The sequence below is a fragment of the Merops nubicus genome, unplaced genomic scaffold, assembly GCF_000691845.1.
Source record: "Merops nubicus isolate BGI_N331 unplaced genomic scaffold, ASM69184v1 scaffold10342, whole genome shotgun sequence".
In the NCBI taxonomy this organism is placed as follows: Eukaryota; Metazoa; Chordata; class Aves; order Coraciiformes; family Meropidae; genus Merops; species Merops nubicus.
In genome coordinates this window covers 6,617-29,477 of record NW_008595635.1, presented here as the reverse complement: position 1 = coordinate 29,477, position 22,861 = coordinate 6,617, and the positions used below count along the sequence as shown (strand labels likewise).

The following is a 22,861-nucleotide window of genomic DNA, read 5'->3' as shown; positions in this document are numbered from 1 at the left end:
TTTTTTTAGTTAATATGCAACCTTCAATAGAGGCACCTAGTAGTACATCTAAAATAATTTTTAAAAATTATGTTTGGAAATACTAATAATGTAAAGCTGTTCCTGAATAGCATAACGATGAAAATAAACTGTGTTTTCTATAAAATTCTTTCTTACCCTTTTTTGGTAAATTAATTTATTAAGAGGACAAGAAAAACATTTATATTCATTAGCTCAAATTTCCAAGCTTTGGTGTTTGTATTAAGCATGGAGTTCCTTAGTTTTTACATCTAAGTCGACTGATTTGTCATGGTAGCTGGTTTTGTAGAGTCAGGAGCAATAATGGGGACTGAAAATCACTGAAAAAATGGGCACATATTTGTGTCTAGCTTTAGCTGTGCAACTTCAAAAACACTGACCTAGTGTCTGGAGACAGTTTTAAGAGAAAGGTGACATAAGCATTACATCCCACTATATTTTTCATATATTTCTACTCTTCTGTTTGGGCAGATCAGGAAGAGTATGTAATATATAAAGTACTTTAGCAAAATAAAAAAAAAAAAATAAATAAAAAAAAAATGCAAAATCCTCCTCTTTTTCTTAGGCTTTGGGAGAAAGTTATTCAAGGTCATTCATAAAACAGCCAAGACTACTAAGTACTTGGTTTTCTGTGTTTTTTTCCTGAGTTTTACTTGGGTCTAATGCAGTTTACAGGTATGGTGTTTCTTCATTTTAAACCTTCTTGCTTGATCTAATAGTGAAGTTATAATGTCATTAATGCCTGTTTCAATTGCTGTTGCTGTAATGATGAAAATACTTAGACTTTTCTGTTAGGTCAAACAGAAGGAAAAATGGATTATTTAATTATGTTACAGCATGGTTCATCTTTCTATCTACAAGCAATAAAGACTAGGGAACAGTACACGAAAATTGAGTAGCATCTTTCTCAATTGGATGTGTTTACATTTATATAGTGCTTTAAATCTTTACGCAGCATGGAAGCAAAGAAATACATATAGGAGTGACAAAGCTTTATGTAATCTCTTTGTCAGAGCCTCTTTTTCTGAGTTACTGAAAACGTGCAATTCATTAAAATCCTATAATTTGAATATGTAAAACATATATCTAGGAAAACTGTTAGTATAAAGCTACTAAAATTTTCTTGGTAGAATAATATGGTGCCTACTATTGAAAGTGTCACTTTTCTGCCTTGTCATCCATTGTATTATACAGAAGTACAGAAAAAAGTGAGCCTGATTTGTTCTCCTTTGTAGAGCCAGGCCGAGGCCCACTACAAAGGAAGTAAACATGCCAAGAAGGTCAAAGCACTAGAGGCAACGAAAAATAAACCCAAAGCTGGTTCTTCCAAGGACAGCACAAAGGCTAACACAAGCTGCGCCACCACGCCAGTCACAGCCAACATCTCTGACAAATCAGGTCAATGAAAACTTTTTGTTCTATACATTCTTTATGTTCTCCTTTTGGGTGTTTGTACAAAAGAATCTGGTTGCATGATAGTAATCTGTGACTTGTGTTTTCTAAGGTATTTACTATGCTTTCTTCTACAGAACTGATCTGGTTTGATAGTGGTTTTTCATATCTGTGAAACATCTGGTGTCCCTGAATGCTGAAGACTAGGGTTTTTTTTTAAACTTGTGAAAGTTACTTTTATAAAATATAGATGTTGTTCATACGGCAATAATAAAGGATGGGTGTGGGTGGAGGGGTGAGTCTGAGATGTTTATTTAGCTGAAGCACAAGAAACCTTTGTAAGAAGTTTTTTCCTTTCTGAGTAGGATAATATTGCTCAAAAAGGAAAACACACCTACAAAAATGTAGTGAAGCTTCGTGGCATGAAGATTTCCTACTTTTTTTTTTTTCCATATTAGTAACATGAGGAAGATCAATAACACTAATTGCAGTGGAGTTGTTTGAGTCTCTGCTCTGTCAGTGTTGTGTTACTGAACAAAACAGGAGAGTTTCCTGAACTAGCTGAGAGTCTAAAATACTGTACTTGTTACTGAGGAGGAGGCAACTACTGTGCATTACTCAACTGTTGGTCTAATAGAGTGCTTCTGATAAGTTTGCTTCTTCCTTGGTAGCCATTTATTGCCTTCAACAAAGCTGAGCTCGACTCTCATGCCATAAGCATCACCCATCTCATGACATAGACAGCGTTCTGACACATAAACAGACAAAAAAATCCACATCCGTGGTTGTTTGTCATGCCACTCTCTTCACAGCATCACCCAAACTGGTGATCCTTATTATTACTATTATTATTATTATTATTATTATTATTATTATTATTATCTGGGTCCTTAACACTGACAACAGGTCCCAAATTTTGGATTGATCCACCTAGCAAAAAACATTTTAGGTTTGAGAGAGATATTGTGAATCCAAGTAGCATATTCTGGTAAACAAGACATGTTACTGTAAAACAGTAGCAAACTACCATTGAGCTAAATAAAATGTAGACTATTGAATGGAAAGAGATTGAAAATGTTTGATAAATATTTTCCTCTCTGAAATATCAAAAAAAGGCTTTGGTTAAGATAGCTTACTGCTCCAGGTGTACACTGTAAGAACTCGGACAACTGCTTAAGATATCAGTTAAAACTTCAGGGGATTTAGCATGTTAAGAATGTCTTCTGTGGTAATGTAATTGTATAATGCTCTCTTCCACCTAGGCCAAAGCTGAGGGCCAAATAAATAAAGTTTCAGCATCTTTTACAAACTCCATCATCCATTCCATAAGTCTAAATCTGTCTCATGTTTCCTTTGCCAGACTATGAGATCTGTCCCTCACTCAATTTTCTTCTCTGTGCAATGTACCTAAAATCATTCACATCTCTACGTTCAATTTTTGATAAAATAATCTAACCAATGACAAGGGAAACATGCTCTTGATATTTTTATATTGCCCTGTTTTGACAGTGTGTTGTTTTATGCTATTCATTACTCCACACAAATTAGGCAGATTACTGTCTGTGTCTGTTGAATTATACAACTGCAAGTTTCTACATTAAAAATAAATCACAGTGGTGATTTAGTTTAAACACTTTCTTCCCATTAGGAGAACAGTGGGATTCTCTGGGAGGGGAGGCTCCTTGGAGCCTGTTTACTGCTCTACAGAAGATTGCGAATGGGTTGTTTGGGAGGGAGGACAAAAGCCTGCACCTGGAATATCAAATCCTCTGTTTGCACAGGGAATGCTGGTTACAAAGTGGGAAACATTGTGGAGATTGGGGTGTTTACCAGGCTGTGTACTTGAAATTAACCCATAATTTTGTTCAGCTGTACTTTCCTTTACAGAAGCTATCGTTCATCTCTTCTTTCATGTATATTTAGCTCTTTCTTATAATGCTTACTGCAGCTAGATCAATCACTTTGTTGCTTCTGGGAATCAGTGGCACGTGTTTTTTTGCCTTGGAGCAAAGTAACTTGCACCATTTTTTTCTGAGTATTTTATCACTGATTTCATTCTCTGAGAAATGGATAATTACTAAATATTAATTGTATAGATATATTTTATTTTTCCTTAAAAGATTTGTAACAATAAGAGTTTCAGTTCGTGTGTATTTGTGGTCTTGGGTTTTTTTATCCCAATTTCCATAGGAAATTACACTTAAGATCACATCATCTGTCCTGATCTCCGTCATTCTCTGGCCTTGTACTCACAACTTTGACTCTATTGCCTAGTGTTAAAAAAACAAACAAAAAAAAACCCAAAAAAAAACAAACAAAAAAAAACCGTGAAATGAAGAGGTTTTAATTAAGCTCCCACAAGTTCAGTGAAAACTGGCACCAGGGTAGAAGAGAAGCCTTAACTTATGGTCCATCATGAGAGATTTTGCCTGGCCTGCTGAGTGGTCAGTCACTGTGTTTGCCTTCAGGACGCAGATTTGAGAGTGATGCATGTGTAGTGTAGGTCTGAAAGAATTGCATTAGAAAGACATAAGGTAGGGGCTAAATGAAATAAAGGAATTAAATTCCACATCTTGTGAAGCTGTTGTTTAGCCATTGTACTTTGGAGAAGTGTTAAGTTCCTGAGGTATGTTCATCAAAAAATAAGTGATTGCTGGTGTCCTTTTTTTTGAGTATGGAAGAGGAGAATGAGGAGCTAAACAGAGATGTTTTTTAGGTTCTTGTGTTCCTTTGTTATCTGCTGTACTTCCACTGGTGTTAGAGCAGAATGGGTAGGGAGTATTATAGTAAACTGATAAATTGAATTTACTCTTCTTTTACGTAGGTCTGCTATTAAAAGGACACAACAGGCACAACTAGCAGCCTTTTTGATGTGCTTTCATTTTGAGTGACATGATGATGAATGATCTGGTGCTCTCCGGTCTGAACAGTTTCTATATATTGAACTAAAATGTCAAGTTAGCATTGGCTCCATTGGACACCGGGGAAGCTTCTAGCAGCTGCTCACAGAAACCATCTCTGTAACTCCCCTGATACCAAAACCTTGCCATGTAAACCCAGTACAGGGACAAAGATTCCCTTCCCTCCCCTCTCTGTGGAAACCCAGGATTTCCAGGGTGGCTTCACACATGTATGCATGGCATTGCTTTCAAAAAGGGTTGGGATGGCAAGCAGTACATAACAGTCTACTATTTAGACAGTTTAGTATTTAGAGTGTGTTGTAAATATAGCTCTGAGAATGCAATAGAAGGTTAGCATAGTCTAGATGCTTACAGTGATGAGTCCTTTAGGAATGTGTGCCATAATAACTGGATTGAAATGTCACTGCTTATCAAGCAAAGAGGAATTCTTTGATCATACTTCTAAAACAAAAGAAATTGTTTCAAATAGTTCAAAATGAAGCAGACGGATGATGTGGTATCACCTTCTTTGCATTTTTACTTTGATATAAAAATCAGTAAGTAAACACAACTGTTTTAAACTACTCAAAAGATTCAAAACCAGGTTTCATATTATAAAAGTAAGATCACTGATTTTGTCTTTGATCCATTCGGCAAACGCATTATTTCTTTTGCACCAGTGAGAGCTGTTTGTGACATGATAGGTATGGACATGTCAAGTTCAGTCCTTGTTCCAGTAAGAGCAGAAGGTACAGATAAACCTTCTTGATGTTCTATGAAAACTCCTTTTTGTTCAGCTGGTACAGGAACAGACAATATTATGTACCTAACTAGGCCCAGTGCTACACCCTGTTTCAAATCCTGACCCGTCTTGCTGTCTGTACCCAGACCTCTCTGTAGTCATGTTTCAGGGCAGCTCAACAAGCAGGTCATGGTGATGATATTCCAGCGTGTGAGCAGTCCTGTGCTGAAATGCTGCGCATGGCAAGGGCAGCAGAAAGGAGACGTGACTGGCAAGTTGTTTGCCAGCTTCTCAATCCTAAGCAGGCTCTGTAAGAGTTATTGCTGTCAGTACAGCTGTATAACTAAAACCAGCCGGAAGTTCTGAGGAACATTGTCATGCTAGAGTGTAGTACAGTGTCTGACACCAAATGGGCTAGCTTAGATTTTGAAAACAGCATAGACACACTGAAGGGCCTAATAAATGTTACTTGATATCATGTAGATATATAGTAATTAATTAGTCTATTAGACAGGACTGACAACTCCAAAGCTATATCAAACTTAGGAAAGTTGACCTTGAGGTCTTCTCTGTGGGTTTCAGTTCATTAAAGGTTTTTTGTGGGTGCCTTGACTGAAAAAAAAAAAAAAAGTGTGGGTTTGTTTTTTTTTTTTCATTTTGTTTCTAAAGTAGAGCTCCTGGAATTACCCTTATAGTATTTAGTCCTCTGAGCTAGAAGAAAGGGATGGAGAACAGAATGATCCCCACATAATCCAGGAAATAGCAGTGAAGGACCAGCTAAGCAAGCTGGACACCCAAAAGTCTATGTGGCCGGATGAGATCCAACGAAGAGTGCTGAGGGAGCTATTTGGTTGGTTTGTTGTAGTTTGTTTATTTGGGGTTTTTTTTGTTTTGTTGTTGTGTTTGGTTTTGTTTTGGTTTTTTTTTGGGGGGGGGGGGTTAACTTGATGTACGTGGTTATTTAAATAATCCATTTACATACATTGAATCTTTCAGCACCTCTTTTATATTTTGAAAACAGTCATACCAGAAAGGTCCCTCTACCAGAACTCTTGTGTATCACATGATTCTCATTGTTTTTACAACAATGGTTCTGCAGCCCAGTCAGGGCAACCCCTGATGTCAATACAGGCTGGGGGATGAAGGGATTGAGAGCAACCCTGCAGGGGACTTGGGGATACTGGTTGATGAAAAGATGATATATGGGCTGGCAATGGGCCCTTACAGCTCAGAAGGCCCATCATGTCCTGGGCTGCTTCAGAAGAAGCATGGCCAGCAGGTCAAGGAAGGTGATTCTGCCCCTCACCTGGAGTTCTGTGTCCATCTGGCTCAGAGGAGGGCCACAAAAATATCAGATGGATGGAACACCTCTCTTATGAAGAAAGGCTGAGAGTGTTGGAGTTGTTCAGCCTGGAGAACAGAAGACTCCAGGAAGACTTTGTTACAGCCTTTCAGTGCTTAAAGGAGGCTTTTAACAAAGAGGGGAACAATCTTTTTAGCAGGGCCTGTTGCAAAAGGATGAAAGGTACTGGCTTTTACCTAAAGGAGGGGAGATTCAGACTAGATATAAAGAAGAAATGTTTCACAATGAGGGTGGTGGAATACTGGCACGAGTTGCTCAGAGAGGTGGTAGATGACCTGGAATTCCTGGAAACATTCCAGGTTAGGTTGGACTGATCTCTGAGCAACCTGATCTAGTTGAAGATGTCCCTGCTCATTGCAGTGGGGGGTTGGCCTAGATGACCTTTAAAGGTACCTTCCAACCCAAAGCATACTATGATCCTATAACATACTATTACAGGATTTCTGGAGTCTTCAGTTAAGGAAACAGAGAAGGGGAGAAAGTGGGACAAAAAAGTAGCAGTTAGCAAAAAGAGAATTGAGACCAAGATACTAATGTCACTCATCTGCTTTGCAATTTTCTAGTAGGAAGAAAGATGGTCCAGAATTATCCTAAACTGTGAGGGTTATATAATGATATTTTGTAAAAATTGGAAATTATAGAAATAAAATATTTCCTTCTATCACCTTAAGATGGTTGTTGGTTTTATGACATTATTATTTGACTAAGAAAAAAATAATTCATGAACCAAGCCCTAGGTTTGTCTTTAGATGACTAAGAAATTTGAATCAATGGAAGTTCTTTTTGTTTACACAGGATTGAAATTAGGCCTTCATATCCATTAGAATGGAAAACTCCCCAAAAAGACAGCTGCTGGTTGTTTGTTTTTTAACAAGCCTGGGAAAAACAGCTTTACCTCTACCTAATACTTTAACAAAGCTTATCAAAGAAATATATTGCTAAAGAAGTAAGGCCATTCTTTTGATGACAGACATTTAGTTTTCTCACATAATCAGGGAATATTGCTTCAAGATGTTTTGGTTTTACCCCCAAATGTCATAAGTTTTCTGTTTTTTAATTTTTTTTTCTGGGAAAAAAAAACGTACTTATGATTGGGGAAAGCATTCTTTTTGGTGGCTTTTTTCTGTATTTCTCAGCAACTATTTAAGTAATGCAAAAGACCTCTAAGAGTGCAAGCTGATCTGGTGGCAATTTCCACACAATCAATAATGTGGATTGATCTGGTTGGTTGTTTTTTTTCTAAATGTTATTTTTGCTCTTATCTGTGGTTTTGTAACATAAATCCATGCAGCATTTAGAACACAAGGAAAAATGGATGTTGCTAGGGAATGGCAGGCAATTGTGAGACCAAGACGCTGATGTGTTGCTTTTGATACAGAATTGTTCAGAGATCCTGAATCAAAAACAAAAGCAAAAATATCTATGGCTGGCACATCACACATTTAAATAGGCCTTTTGAAAAAATCTTCCTTTATCATCCTTCCAAGCCTTAATTCTGCAGCTGCTCTGTTACTGACTTGGTATGAGAAATATGCTACTTTTCCTACATCATAAAAAATTATATATACAAACAACAGGCTACATATTGTTTCTTTATTACTTGTTTTCAAGGAGAATTAAAATATTTTGGTGTCTTTCAGACAGGTTATATTTGAAATGCAATTTATTTGTCAAATCTTGAGGGCATGACTAAATACTCACAGTCCTCAGGCAAACCTTCCACAGAAATCAGCAAGAAGGCACAATTATAGATGTCATTTAACTGAAATGAAGATGAGTGTTTTGTAGTTGACTTCAGTGGCACTTCTACCTAGGCAAGTATCAAGTAAGTAGCTCAGACATGGGCCCATGAGAATGTACTTGCACACAGATTTTCAGTTCTTCTTGTTTCATTTATCTAGACACCCATAAATTTTGTATTGAGTTCCAAAGCACTTTTAGCAGCTGTGGGTAGATTTTTAAGATTTTTTTTTCCTTTTTTTTTTTTTTTTTAACAAACAGCAACCAAAATATATTTCTAGTAATATTTCAGATTCATAGGTGGAGGAGGCAATGCAATTTTTGTAGTTCAGGAGAGGAACCAAGACATTTTTAAGCAGAAGTGAAGGATGTCTGGAGAGAATTCAGTTATGTCTGTTTTAATCTTTGAATGCTATTTTTCTAAGCATCCCTACATTATTAAAATGTTAAAAAGATGATGCAGTACTATAGAAAGTTTGCATTCCAGGACCTCTAAAATAAACGTGGCAGAGTCTGTAATGAACGTAGAAAATATTTACAAAATAATAGATGGCTGGTGTCAGAAAAAGATAAGTTTAACCAGTAAAACATTTACTTTCATTGAGATGAGAATCACATTTTGTAATAACAGATCTTATACTTTATTTGAAACTTTGCCTACATTGTGTAATAATTTTCCAACCCTTCAAATTTTTAATTCCAGCCAATACAGAGTGGCATATCTCAGAAGAGATGAAAGGTTAAGGTAGATTTAAAGTAAATTTGCCTAACACATCAACAGGACCCAGGAAGACTAAGCTCTTGGACAGTTTCACTCTATGGATACTCATTAAGCATCCACCCTTGCTAGCTGTGGGGTTTTATGTGTCTCCTGGTTAGACCCACCTTGTTTTCAACTTCTGGCAGCATAGTGTTACTGATTTTGAGGCATTAAATGAACAAACTTGTAGTAAAAGTTTTCTCAACCTACTACAACAGGTGTGATGTTTTCATGGAGAAATTAGATATTGGTGATGTACCCTAGGAGATTGCTCTGTATCTGTGATTGTAGATGAGCTAGTTTTCTTCAGAACTAATGTGCTGCATTTAACATACTTACCTGTTCACACTGTTCAGTTTAAAAATTGTAGGAGAAGGGACAGGATTGTGTTAATCTCTTTTCAAATGAGGAAAAAAGAAGTCTGATATAACCTGCATTCTTTAAAAAAAAAAAAAAGGCAGAATTTAAGATAAGCAGGTGAAATGAAGACACAAGTAACTTCAAGTGCGTGTTGGAAGTTAGTTTGCTCCAGAAGTAGTATTCCCATCCATAGACATTCCTGCATCTCAGATAACAGTGGTGAATCAACCCTTCCTCTTGTTCCCCATGCTTTTCCACAGAAAAATTGCATTGTGCTAAAATATAAATACGACATTTTTGAAATGTGAATGCCCTTTATCAATATGTGACAACTTCTGTACAGTTACTTTGATATATGTTTTTGTGTACACATCAGCATATTCGTCCCCTCCTCCATGGTGAGTGCACCCAGATTTTTCTTGGTCAGTAAAACAGATCTGAAATATCAGCCAACCAATTAAAAACAATTCCCCAAAAATCCCCAGCTGTGTAAGGAACTGGCTAAAAATTGTAGGTGATATGCTGGGATCATCTCAGACCTCTCAGTAACTGAAGCTCTCTATTCAGGAAGGTGCAAGAATAGGCACAGAAACAGATTTTGCCGGGCAAGATTTTACAGTTCAGAACTGTATGTACTTCTGAATATTTTCTAATTCTCATCAGTCTGCTTTCAGAAAAATTAATTCCACCCAAAATTTCGAAACCAAACCTTTGTAACATTATGTCTTTAAACTGTTCAGTTACAAATATTTTTGTACTCTGAAAAAAATAGACAGGTTTCTTTGTAATAAAATTCCCTAGAGTCTTTGGTATGCCAAATCAGAAATAAAATATCTAAGAAATTAGGTATCAACATCATTGTTGCACCATAGCCAAACAAGCAATATTTCTGAAATGAAAAAGCGTGTCGGAGAGTAGTGATGCAGTTAATCAGTCTAGCTACAGAGTTCACTCAATATTGCAGAGCCATCCAGATATTTCCTGATGTAGCTTCAATATCTTGAGAAAATATGTTGTAGCTTATTTCAGTGCACATTTGTGATTGAGATGAAAAGCTTTATATTTATAGCTTCCATTTGTTTCTCATATTTGTATAGAAATAAAATTTGTTTTCTTTAGCATGTGTCAGATGGATTTATTGTGTAAAATCCTTCCTTTATATAAAACCTAGCCATTTTTCTGACAAGCCTGAAGTACAAGGAAAAAAAAAAAAAAAAACCAAAATCTAAAGGTAATCAGAGGGTTAATAGTTACACTCTGCTGTCTGATTTGCATGTAGGTTTGCAGTGGAATTTTTCTAGACCAGAGCCCTACGGGTTTTTTAGCCTCATTTCTCAGCAGACTGCACAACTGGTGAGAAAGTAGGTATTTTGTCTGTCAGCCGTTAGAGTCTCATTATTCAGCAAATGTGGAGATAAAAAAGATTTTGAAACCTCTTATCAAAGTTAGCTAACTGTCTTAATGAGTGTCAAATAATAATTTAATGCTCTTTGGGGTTTTTTTGAGTGATACTGATACAGAGGACAGAGTATTTAGAAATGCTGTAAAGGCTGGGACCACTGCTGACTTAATTGCTTTCCTGCTATTGCCTTTATGGCACATATTACTCATAGCGTTCATCTTTTTTTATAATGAAAAGGATAATTAGTTGTGTAAGTGCATGCTTTATTCTTTTGTAGCAGTGTGAGCCAGCAGCAGATAAGACTTTCTGTGGAGAACAATGTTTTGGAACTTGCGTTTTTTATCCGAGCTATTGTCTTCTTTTCTATGCAGTAGCTTTTCTGCTAATATATTGAAGGAGGGCCTTCTTGTCCTATTCATTTAGTAATTGATCTTCTCCATATTTTACTTCAGGGCAAAGAGATGTACAGCAACTATCATTTCCACTACGATGACTTGTGTATCCTCTGTCTCTGGCCCAGACCTGTGTCCCAGAGTAGACCCTGGAGTTTGTTTGGGAAGTCCTTCAAATAGAGTGTGGCTAAATAAGCTTTCTCCACCCTGTTTTTATTTTATCATGGTTTCTTAATATCTCCCTTAATTACTTTCAGCCAGGCTTTTGGCCTCTTTGTGTTCTCTGTGCTTTCATGGTTTTGTTTTAAATGCTGCAAATTTTGTTACAGTATTTCTGTGGTATAGCTAAAGCCTTTGATTTTTTTTTCTCTCCAAATTCTCTATATCCTTCAATTTTAAAGCTCTTTGTGCCTTTGTGTGTCTTTTGTAATGTACTTTCAAGATGCTGACTTGCACCTACCACCCATAAGTCACTGAAAACAGCTTCCCACTTTTCCTGGTCCTGTTTGTGAAGAGCTTCCTACAAGCAGCTGCCAAACTTACTTCTGTTACAGTCACTTCTGAAAATTTCTCTTTCTCTATGATGAGTTGCAAAACAGAAAAAATAAAAAGCTTGTGAGAAGGTTGCCTTGTCACACCGCTGCCGGTGTTGGCGACCGGGGGTTCCGTCTCTTTTTGATTTACTGCCTGCCTGTCTGCAGCTGTGATCTCTGATATTAGTCTGAAAATCGCTTTGTCTGGGAGCCACCTTATTGTTCTGTGTGCAGAAAGCTTAGAACAGCAAGGTCAGATGATAGATTTTAGTAATATCAACTAATTCACCTCTCTTCAGCATTGCCAATGGCCATATTTTATAAAGAAGTGCACGAAGAAAAAAATGTAGTGGGAAATAAGTGTCACTTTTTTAGTTTTATGTCAGGTGTGCCAAGCATCTAACATCAAATTTTAACTGAGAATTTTATTTTTACTTTTCAATAAATACATTTTTACTTTGTGTTTATTAATACCAATAATACAATTATAAGCTTTTTCAGGAACATTTCTTGCATTGTATATGGCTGTAACTAATGCAATTGATTTTACCTTTGCTACACAGCTGATCAGGCAAAGAGCATTTATACAAGTCTGACAACCTGATTGATTTCCTCTTCCTGTTCTGTAGTCACTGTATGCGTCAAAGGTTGTTTAATGTAGCCAATATTCACAGGCATATTTGATGCTGTTGAAATTATAGGGAGAACCTGCATTTCTGTTTTACTCAGTACAGCCCTGCTGGTTCTGGGAAATATGCTTGCTTTACCTGAAAGTCTCAATTACTCTCCAAAATCAACACTTTAAACTAATACCAGTTTCCTGTAACAAATTTTTTGTGAATGCAAGGCTGTCGTAAGGTAATCTTTGGACCACATTTCTAGTACCTCATAAATAAAACATAAACCCTTCCTTTGAGACATCACTTTTGGTTTTAGTTACCATAGGAAGTCGCTCAGTCAGAAATTAATTTAAGGTGTTCAGGCTCATCAAGCTGCCCGTTTTGAAAAGTTTCCTTTCAGTTGTGATGTGTTATTGTAACATACCACCATAAACAGGGCCAATAACACCAAAGGACTGTACTTAAACGTGTATCAGCTCTGATCACTGGTTGCATAGCTCTGATAACCATGCGGTGATTGAGTTATGCAGTAAACTATTTTGTTGCTGTGTTTCTCCTTATGTAGCTGTTTCAGGCTGGAAATAGTATGGCTCTTTCCTTAGGATTTTTTAAAAAAAAAAAAAAAAAAAAAAAAGGCATGCAAGTATTTACTATTTTCTTACCTTTATGAGGGAGAACAACAAATATCTAGACTGCTGAAAAGAGTTTTTCCATTATGCTCATTTCTAGGCTGGCAGTATTCTAGGCAGTTGTGTGAGCAGGTGGAAGAATTATAAAAACAAATCTCCATTTCTAGGATGGGAAATGAGCAGGTCTCTCAACAGACCTTTGGTATGGGGTTGTCTAGAGCAGCAGGGCCCACTTTGCAATGTCTGTGTTTCCCTTATGTTTTAAGTAGTTTGTGTATGGCTGTTGTTTAGTGCCTGCAGCTGGGAGATGCAATGAAGGACCTGGCACAAAGAAAGGCGTGAAGCTGACGCCTGGCAGTGGGTGGTTATAAGCACGGCATGACATAGTCCCTTCCCAGTTGGGAGCCACCTCTGTCACAGCCAGCAGCACTTTGGGAGGCTCTTCTTTATCCCAGGATGCTTGTCTGTCCATGTGCTCAGCTTTCGACACAAGTAATGGGTAATAGTCCCAGCTTCTGGCAAAGAAGAGAGGCAGGCAGGTGTAAAGCTATACTTTTTATCACATACACACGCAAAATATATATTGTCAGTAATTGAAATATTATTTCATCTGTTACTGTCACAGTAAGAGCAGGGTTATTTATTGCACACAACAGAAGATGTACGTGACAGTTTTGTAAGGGTTACTAGGATCATAGCAGAACTCCCTATTTAAAAGCTTTTAGCATATGTGTTGGAAAAGGCTCCTTTCTTTTCATATGTGTTGGAAAGTGTATAACATCTTACCTCAGATTATTTTTTTCATTTCAATTGCTGTTTGAACAACCTGTTCCAAACCAGAAGTTTGCTGCAAAGTTCTGGTTTTTGTATCTTCAGTGATAAAATCTGTGCAGATATGCATGTTGTGGGATGGAAGCAGCAATGAGTGTTTGATACAGAAAACTTTCATCATTTGAATGTCTAGATTTATACTTGAGTTTTAGAATTTTCCTTGATTTTATTTTTATTAAAAAGCTCAGTTCTGAATTAAGGACCTAGATTTTAAGTTACTTTTCTGTTAAAAACAGCATGTTTATTTTCGCCATGAGGTCCAAATTAGAACTGTCTAACAGGCACCTAAATCATCACTCTCACTCAAAAGGAAAAGAAGTTATTTCCTAGCTGTAGTAAGCTATACCTATAGGCACATTTTAGTGTGGTAAGGAATCATTATAAAATAGAAATTCAGATTGTGTGGATATATTTATATTATAAAGTTGTGAACACACAAATTACAAAGTAAAGCAAGTGAACTCTTATAAACCATACTGCTTAATGGAATGGTTAAGAGGATTGATCAGTAGACTACAAGCCAGGGCAGAGCATTCACACTCAATTGCTTACCAAGAAATAAAATAATGGAAAAGAGATGCAGGAAGAAGTTTTGTAGTAACATTTTTGACCCTTTTTGAGCTGGAGCAAAACCCTTTCGGTTAGCTGGACTAGGATTAGAGCATTAATGGCAATGTCCTATAGATTATGCCACAGCAACTGCAGTGAGAGCCACCTGACCTGCAAAGGTTGGTAAATCACTTCAGCTGGTCTTGCATTGGAAGCTAGAACCTGTTAGATGAGAACCAGTCAGATGCTGTCCTGTGCTGTGCCCTGACTTTGGGATGTACAGCTGAAATGAGGCAGGACTAATTACATAAATAAATCTTGCATTTTAACATGGTGCTGACACAAACAGAAGGCAAACAACCAGAAATATGTGGAAACGACTTCAAAGCAGAATTGAAACAATGTAAGTAGGCAACAAGAGCATTGATATTACTAAGCCCAGAGCAATACTTAATTAGCTTGCTTTATTTTTTCCTTGGGCTCTTTTTCAAAATAAATTCAGGCTTCAGTAAGAACCTGAAATGAACCATGGATTTACTTCTCTGGAGTCCTGATGAAAAGAGCGACTTAATTTAAAGGCAGGAATTTAACACAGATGAATATAACCTTTCTATGTGGAGAAGCAACATAGATACAGTGCAGCAGTATGGGTTAGATTTTAAATTGCGTGTGAGCTATGATGTGAGCATTCCAACCTGACCCTGAATAGCTGGTTTTGTGTGAGGAGGTTCATACCACCATGGTCTCCTGCTTCCAGCTGTGCTCTGCTGAGCTGTGCAGCAGAAGCCGGAGTGTCCCAGGTCCTGGGCAGGATGTCCCAGGTCCTGGGCACACTCATGCACTTGTTTGCCCTCCGCTTGGCGCTGTTGGGCTCCATGGGCTTGGCCCAGGTAGAAGTCAGAGCAAACTTGAGCCTGTTGTCAATCATACTTGCCTTCAGAAATAGTAAGAGGACTATAATCTTACAGCTGTGTCTGACCATCCACCTGTATTTTACATAGTGATGGCATTTTGTAAGTATGTATCTGTATGCAGGCATTAACAGTCACATTTCGGATTTCTGCGTGGAGATGTTACTTGTAAGCTCTGTGCTATAAGTACAAATAAAAGCGTAGTTGTCTTTATGCTTTGTATATACATGTAATTTGCATTTCCTGGCTTTGCACAGTTGAACATTTGGCATTTCTGTCTCAAACATAAAACTGTAACTAATGGTGTTTTGAATTCTACGGATTGAAAACAATAAGCTGTTATCAAAAGCCCATTTGGAGAAGTGCAATTTTCTGATTTTAGAAGCCAGGAAAACCTAATTCTGGCCCCACTGCAATGACAAATATGCACTTAGCTCCACGTACTTTCTGTGGGAGTTAAACTGTATAATAACCTTACAATTATGATCTTTGAAGATGTTCTCCTTTAAGCATTTAGAATGGTGGAAGGAAACATTAATTCATAGAGGGGCGTATGTCTCTCCTTATACATCCCCATAGATGAAGAGCTTATTTGTGTCAGGAAGCTTTCCAAAGGATGGAATTATTTTGTGAACCGAGGTTCTTTCCAAAAGCTGCAGTACTGGCAGAACTGAGTCCAGATGGATGTTGGTAACTTCTCTCTAATTTTCCAGAAGTTTTCTTGTTAGCTTGTTATGCACTATATACTCTAGAATTGCTTGGTATTATGAATAGTGAAAACGCTGTAAATCTAGTGAATATTTTAAATATTGACGTACTACATCAGCTGGTGGCCATCTAAGTGAGGAGAAATGGGAAATGAAATCTGTCATTTTTCAATCATCTGTTAAATTTAGCCATGGAAAACCATCACTCTGCGATGGTAATTGGTGGCCTGTGTAAAATGGATCTTACTCTGTTGCTCAGGATCTCGCTTCACAGATGCTTGATGGCAAAACGAAGAAATAAAAATCTGCTCCCCCTTACTGCAGATGGTTTGAGCAGTGATGTCAGTGGCTGCAGGCAGAAGTGGGGCAGTCTGTCAGGCCAGGGTCCACCCTGGCACCCATCAGCTGGGATTCCTGCCAGCCCCCTCCCGCTCACCCTCTCACAGGGGGGGATGATTTCTAAAAAAACGTAACCCCCAAAGTGTAATCTCTACATATTAACATGCAGCTTGCGTTTCTGCAGGTGTATTATTCTTTTAAAGCCTGAAATGCAAAATACTGAGGAACCTCTCACCATTGCTCTGTTTCACATATATGTTCCTGCTGTTGTGCCTTTGCAGTATGGTGCAGTATTGCATAGAACAACAAGAAGTCTGTTTTCCTGTAACGTGAATAGACAAATGGTAGCAGTTCACTGTTTCCTTTGTAGGTGTTAACAAGTCTAAGAACTTTCCATACTGAAAACTCTTTAATTTAGAATATTAGCAAATGCTATGTATTAAAAACATGTATTTTATGAAGACTTATAAGTCATATAATGTGTTCTAGATTTTTGCAGATGTGACTTATTACTATAGAGACATTAAAACTGAATGTTCTGTGAATTGTGCTTTAACATCACTTCCCTTTGTCATACTTTATCAATCAAAATAACTTCAAAATCTGATTTTGTCATTAATTTGGTGCTAATAGTAGTCTTTGCAGTTGGTCATTTTCAATGTTTAATACAGTTCATATCATGTTATATCAAAGCTATTTTAATAATTCTTTTATTAGAATTTTCTTTCTCCTGTTTTTTAACAATATAAAACTGATGCACTGCAACACACTTCTGGGAAATGTGCCAGGAGCTGTGGGTTTTAGTTTCAGGGTGCCTGTTCATAGTTGGTATGCACTCTCCACTGTTTGTTGTAGGGAGTACAATCCTGTTTTCCAAATTCTTGGTAGCACAACATTGGCCTGACAGGCAGAGTCTGGTATCTGTAAACATAAAGTGCAAGGGCCTGTATTTAGGAATTGCCAAGTATTAAAAATATAACCTAGTTTTTCAAATCAATTCAGCACTATTTAAAACTATGCTATAGGTTTCAAATGGGGTATAAGTAGTTTTTAAGAGGCTGATGTTATGTAGATGTTGTACTTGCTTAGAGGATAAAATTTGATTCCTGTTGTTCAGAGTGACAACAGGTCACTCATGCAATCATTTCTTATGTCCATTTTGTCAGGGTTGCTCATGCCAGGACAATTGTACCATCCCACTCCCATCCCATTGTAGGTGAGCTTGTTTTACTGCTGGCAACTAGTATGGCCTTTGCTCACAAGGACTGCAGTTGAAGAGCTTAGAATGCAATGAGCTCTTGTAGACAAGGCGTAGGCAGGGAGCATTTGAATACTGGCTGCAGACCAAAACTCCTCTTTAGGCACAGTTGGGATGTTTAATCTCTTGCCTTGCAATCACCATCTGTAAAATGAAGTAATACCTGCCTGCCTGCCTCATAGAAGCACAGATGATTGAGTCATGCTTGTGAAGTGGTATGGGAGTGCTCTGAATGCACGTCGGAGCCATCTGATCTGATCAGATAGATGGGGAATTTTCTTGGGGGAAAAAAAAATGTTAGCAGCTTGTGTTCATGTGTGTAATGTAGCACCATAATCAACTCATGTAAGTGGAAGGAGGGAAATGGTATGCCAAGGCAGTGCTGGATCCTTTCAGCATCCTCCTAGTAACTTTGAGAAACTTAAACCATTCCAAAGGCAAATGTATTTTTTTTCAGAAATATTTTTGTAATGCCCAGTGCAAAGGCTCCCATGTTTCTGAATGCTCTCCAGTCCTTAGCCCTGGCAGCCTTTGGGCTTTCTTGGGCTACTTTCAACTGGCCAAACCTGCAGTATGAAAGCAACAACAGGTGGCATGAATTTTTTTGAAGTGGTAAACTTAAAAACAGAAAAATCACCTTTTGTCAAATTACACACATTTCATGGTAGGATTTTAACGAGATTTCAAGGATGCTGATGTCCTGTATAAGAGGAGATAAATTAGGCCCATGTTGTGTTATGTTCGCTAAAACACCAGGACTGCTACTGTATGGTTGGGCTTTTTTATGTGCAGCATATTATGACATATGTATTTTGTTTCATTCAGAAGATAAAGAGAAGGCAAAACCCAACAGTGCAAGTCAGCAGTCCAGTGCAGAAGGGTGTCCTTTTCCTCCCAAACCTGGAATGCCAGCAGTGGCACCTGTAACACCTGCCTCATCCTCCAAGAGCACCAATGGGTCTCCTAACACTGTTTCTGAGTCAGAAGAGGAAAAAGCCAAAAAACTACTGTACTGTTCATTATGCAAAGTGGCTGTGAATTCCCTGTCACAACTAGAAGCCCACAATACAGGTGAGTATGCATGTAACAAGCTGTTTTTCTGACACTATGGTAGTCATCCTTCACTGAAGAGTCTTTTAGTTAAAACTTACAATAGTATGTTACAAAAACTGTTCTGTCAATGACAATTTCATGTGTGGTGGTTGATATTTTACTAAAGTATTCCCTAAAGTTTTTTGAACTGTCCTTCATGTACTCTAAGTCTTTAGTTTACAAAATCCCTACAGTTCATGTTACCTAATCAGATTCCATCTTGCCTCCATAGTAAGGAGGATCATAATATGATCACAGTGGTTTCTGTAACACTAGGAAACCTCTTACCTTTCTTAGTGAACCACATTCACTATCTCTTTCATTTTTCACTTGCTATCTCTTGTGTCTGTTGGGTTCTTTTGCTGATACAGTTTCTAGTAATTTTTGTTATTTGGTATTTTTGATAATTTTAGTATGGGCTCCTTAGGTTTCCTTGATGTCCTAGATTTTTTTTATTATTGCAAGTTAGAAATGGTCCCTTTAAAAAGCTACAAGCAGCAATCCCTAATGTGCTCTTGCTGCTCTGTAGTGTGCTGGTCATATAAAGCTTGTTAATAAACTATTGAAGGTGGTCTTAGAGCTGTAATTCATTCTTGAAATGACCAAGGCAGCTATTTCTTCCAAATCAGAGGATACTTATTGTATTACTGTTCCTGGGTAGATTTTGAGTGATCACTATGGTTTCCTGTGCTGCTTTTGGCTAGTGCCCTTTTTCATGATTGACCAGCTATGTGCATTTTGGCAGAAGAATAAGCAACAAACACCTTAGCCATACAGCCACACACTGGCCCTAAACAGAGAGCAGTGGTCCAGCGTGCCTGTCGTTCCTTTTTTGTACAGACGCTTCTTCCACTGTCTGCCATCCCTTTAGATCGGGGAAGTGGGAACTATGCTGACCAAAACCAGAGTAATTGTTAATCCCCATCTGTGGTAAATTTGACCATTCTGTCTGGAAGATATATATGTTGCAAAAAGTCCCAAGGCTAATGGACATGGTTGTATGTTGCTGGTCAGAAACTCACCTGCGTTCCCCCGCTCATTAGGCTCCAAGCACAAGACCATGGTCGAGGCTCGGAATGGTGCAGGTCCCATCAAGTCTTACCCTAGACCTGGATCCCGGCTGAAGGTGCAGAATGGCAGTAAAGGCTCAGGACTGCAGAACAAGACATTTCATTGTGAAATCTGTGATGTCCATGTTAATTCAGAAATTCAGCTTAAACAGGTAGCTTGCACATATCTGGGGCTCCTTTGCTGGTTTTAGTTGCATTGCAATATGGTAGATGGGATGTAGGTCTGTATAAAGATATTTTTGGAAAATGTGAACTTGGTATTTCTTTTTTGTCATCCCACAACTGTTTCTAAATAGTTCACCATTGGCCAACTTCACCTAATTGTTTCATCTGGGAAAAAATGGGCTTGAGGGTCATAAAGCAGAGGTGAACAAAGTGTCAGGATCAATGAATAACAGAGCAGATCTGGTTTAAAAGTTTGCTGTGGCTCAAGAAAGAGATCTGAACTTTGGTCTCCCAAATGGAAAAAATTCTCAGTCAAGATTCCCTGAATTCCTCTTTTGGTGCTGTTTCAGTCTGCTGGGATCCTTATTAATATGATGCAAGGAGGAGAATATGACTTGAATCTGTTGGTTTAGGACAATCAGCAGGAGGGTAATGCTGGAGATATGTCTGAACTGTGTAGAGCACCATTATCATTAGCAGCGTAGCTGTATCAACGTGCAGCTCTGCTCTGTCTGAGCCAATTAGCCCTGGGTTCAGAGCTGTGCCAATACAAATACGTTGTTTCTGATACCCAGACAGGAATCCCTAACTGGATGGTGCTGTGCTGTGTGCATGTGTCCTCTTATTCACCGATATTTCAGTTATCTCTAAGATAGTATTAAACTGCATGGTGTAGACATATCCCTGGGTACTGGTTCTTCCTTCAGCTAATATTGAATTATTTATACAACTGAACAGCATCAGCAAGACTGAAATTTACCTCCTAGTTCTGAATATCCCTATGACCTAATGATTACAGCTCTGCCTGGTTCAAAGCTTCATAAGTGTAAAAAGGAAATACTAACCGATATATCAATAATTTGCAGAGCTTGTCTCAGATCACAGAATTTGCTGTATTTGATTAATTTCTGATTCTCTGTTTAATGTGTTCCAAATTGTTATGTTTTATTTAGCAAAACTCATCTTTGCTCTCTCAAAAGAACCTACTTTATCTTACAAATGGAAGCTTAGGGATATCCTGCTGATAAATCAGTTTCAAACTCAAAACTGAGAAATGTTTAAACAGATAATGAAATGTGAGGATATTTATTTCAGCACATTTCCAGCCGGAGGCATAAGGACAGAGTTGCAGGAAAGCCTATGAAACCTAAATACAGCCCTTACAACAAACTGCAGCGCAGCCCAAGTATTTTAGCAGTAAGTATTTTTATTTCTCATCACTGTCTCTGTGAATTTGTGACCTTGGGAACTCCCACCGCACAGAAACAGGAGCATGACAGACCTGGCGCTTCCGCAGCACTTCTCCCCCTAGGCTGTGCCTGCATGGGGATCAGATTTGAAGACAGTTATGTGTTCTGTCTGCCCAGTCAAAGGCATGCAGACAGCACTGCGAGTGTTACTTACTGCTAGGGAGAAGGGAAGAATCAGTGGAATGGGGAATGAACCATGTGCCCTGTGGAGAGGTGTTGGCTCTGCTGGGTCAGTGCACTTCTCCTTGAAGGCTGCAATGTATATGCTCTGTCTTTCTGTGCACCTGAGAGAACTCTGAGTTCTAACAGATACTGTTAGGGGAAAGGACATAAGGTATTAAGACATAAAAATACTAATGTTCATTCTTCACATAGAGCAAAACAGAGTGCTGTGTGGATGCACTGTGTTGATGCAGAAGAGCTATCAGGTGTTTAGGAGAATTGATGCCCTATCTGCATGCTTGGTCTCTGTCTGTCACTGGCTATCAAAACACCTCTTCTGCCTTTGTGCACCAGCCATTCTCCTTTCACACCCACCTGCGTTTCCAGGAATTCCCCAAGCTGATTCTGCCATTCAGCAGCAGCTGAGTTCAGGCTGGCTCCAGCACAGAACAGATTGTATGTTTATTTGCTCATGACTCAGCCTGTATTTTATTCATTAGGGAGAAGTGCATGCCACCTATGGCACCAAAAAAAAAAAAAAAAAAAATTCGTAGGTTGGAAAGAAAGATGCAAATGTGTGTGCAAGAGTAAACAAGCAAAAAGCCTTTAAAAACTGAAATATATTAATATGTCTTTGTACTTGTATAGAAAATGCTGCAGGCTTTCTCTGAGTTTCCCCATTCAATAGCTTCTGCACACACTAATCTTCTACACTGGTTTAATATATCATTTTATAATCTATTGCACAAAGAGAGACCTCTCCTAATAAAGGAAGGATGTGAGTGTCTGTTCCCCCATGAATGTGTGATTATGATGCAAACCATTTTCAGTGAGACTGTAGTGTATGTATTTCTGGTTAACTCTTCACCGTAAGCACCAGCAACTATCGAAGATCATAAACTGAGTAATAATTCTTTTGAAAGAATTCTGTATGGTACTGATCATAACAAATATTTCTATTTTTGAAAAGAGTAGCTCTGCATTGGCAGGTAACTCTGACTACACTAATACTAGTTCCATATCTTGACCACTCTACTTTTCTACAATTCAGTTTTGCAAGAGGAAAATTTGACTTTTGACATTGAAGTCTTAGTCATGTTTTTTAATATTTCTTGCACAGTTATGATTTATAGAATTTAATGTTGTTCACTTGCAACCTATGCATCTTTCTAAACGTCACCATGACTGCCCCTACACTCCAGAGATTTATGTAAATTTCAATTTATGGTTTATTTGATAATTTTGTTGTTTATTTGGTTGCTTTAATTGCCTTGAGAGTAAGAAGACAATATGGGTAAAACTTCTAAGTGTTGACATGAGGCTTCCATGAGAAACCAGAGCGTGCCCTTTGTCAGGGTCCTTTTTTGCCCTCATGTTGCTTTTTTGTGTTTTATTCCAGGCAAAGCTTGCATTCCAGAAGGACATGATTAAGCCACTGGCACCTGCTTTTCTTTCATCCCCTCTTGCTGCAGCTGCAGCTGTGTCATCGGCTCTGTCCCTGCCCCCCCGGCCCGCGGCCTCCTTGTTCCCGGCACCGGCACTGCCGCCGGCTCTCCTCAGGCCAGGCCACGGGCCCGTGAGGGCGACGCCTGCCTCCATACTTTTTGCACCATACTGAGTTATTGATGTAAAAAAGAGATAACTATTGCCAGTAGGAAAGGTAAATTAAAAGCAGG

The 22,861-nt window shown here is 38.2% G+C and overlaps 1 protein-coding gene across 1 annotated transcript in view; it reads left to right on the top strand.

The window, feature by feature from the left end:
* Positions 1-22,803, top strand: part of ZNF385B (zinc finger protein 385B) — a 53,147-nt gene extending 30,344 nt beyond the window's left edge. Inside the window, exons 3-7 of the mRNA XM_008936128.1 lie at positions 1,254-1,416; positions 18,272-18,517; positions 19,582-19,760; positions 20,869-20,970; positions 22,585-22,803. Coding sequence (XP_008934376.1) covers positions 1,254-1,416; positions 18,272-18,517; positions 19,582-19,760; positions 20,869-20,970; positions 22,585-22,803 — 909 coding nt within the window. The remainder of the gene's footprint in view (positions 1-1,253; positions 1,417-18,271; positions 18,518-19,581; positions 19,761-20,868; positions 20,971-22,584) is intronic.
* The last annotated feature ends 58 nt before the right edge of the window (positions 22,804-22,861 follow it).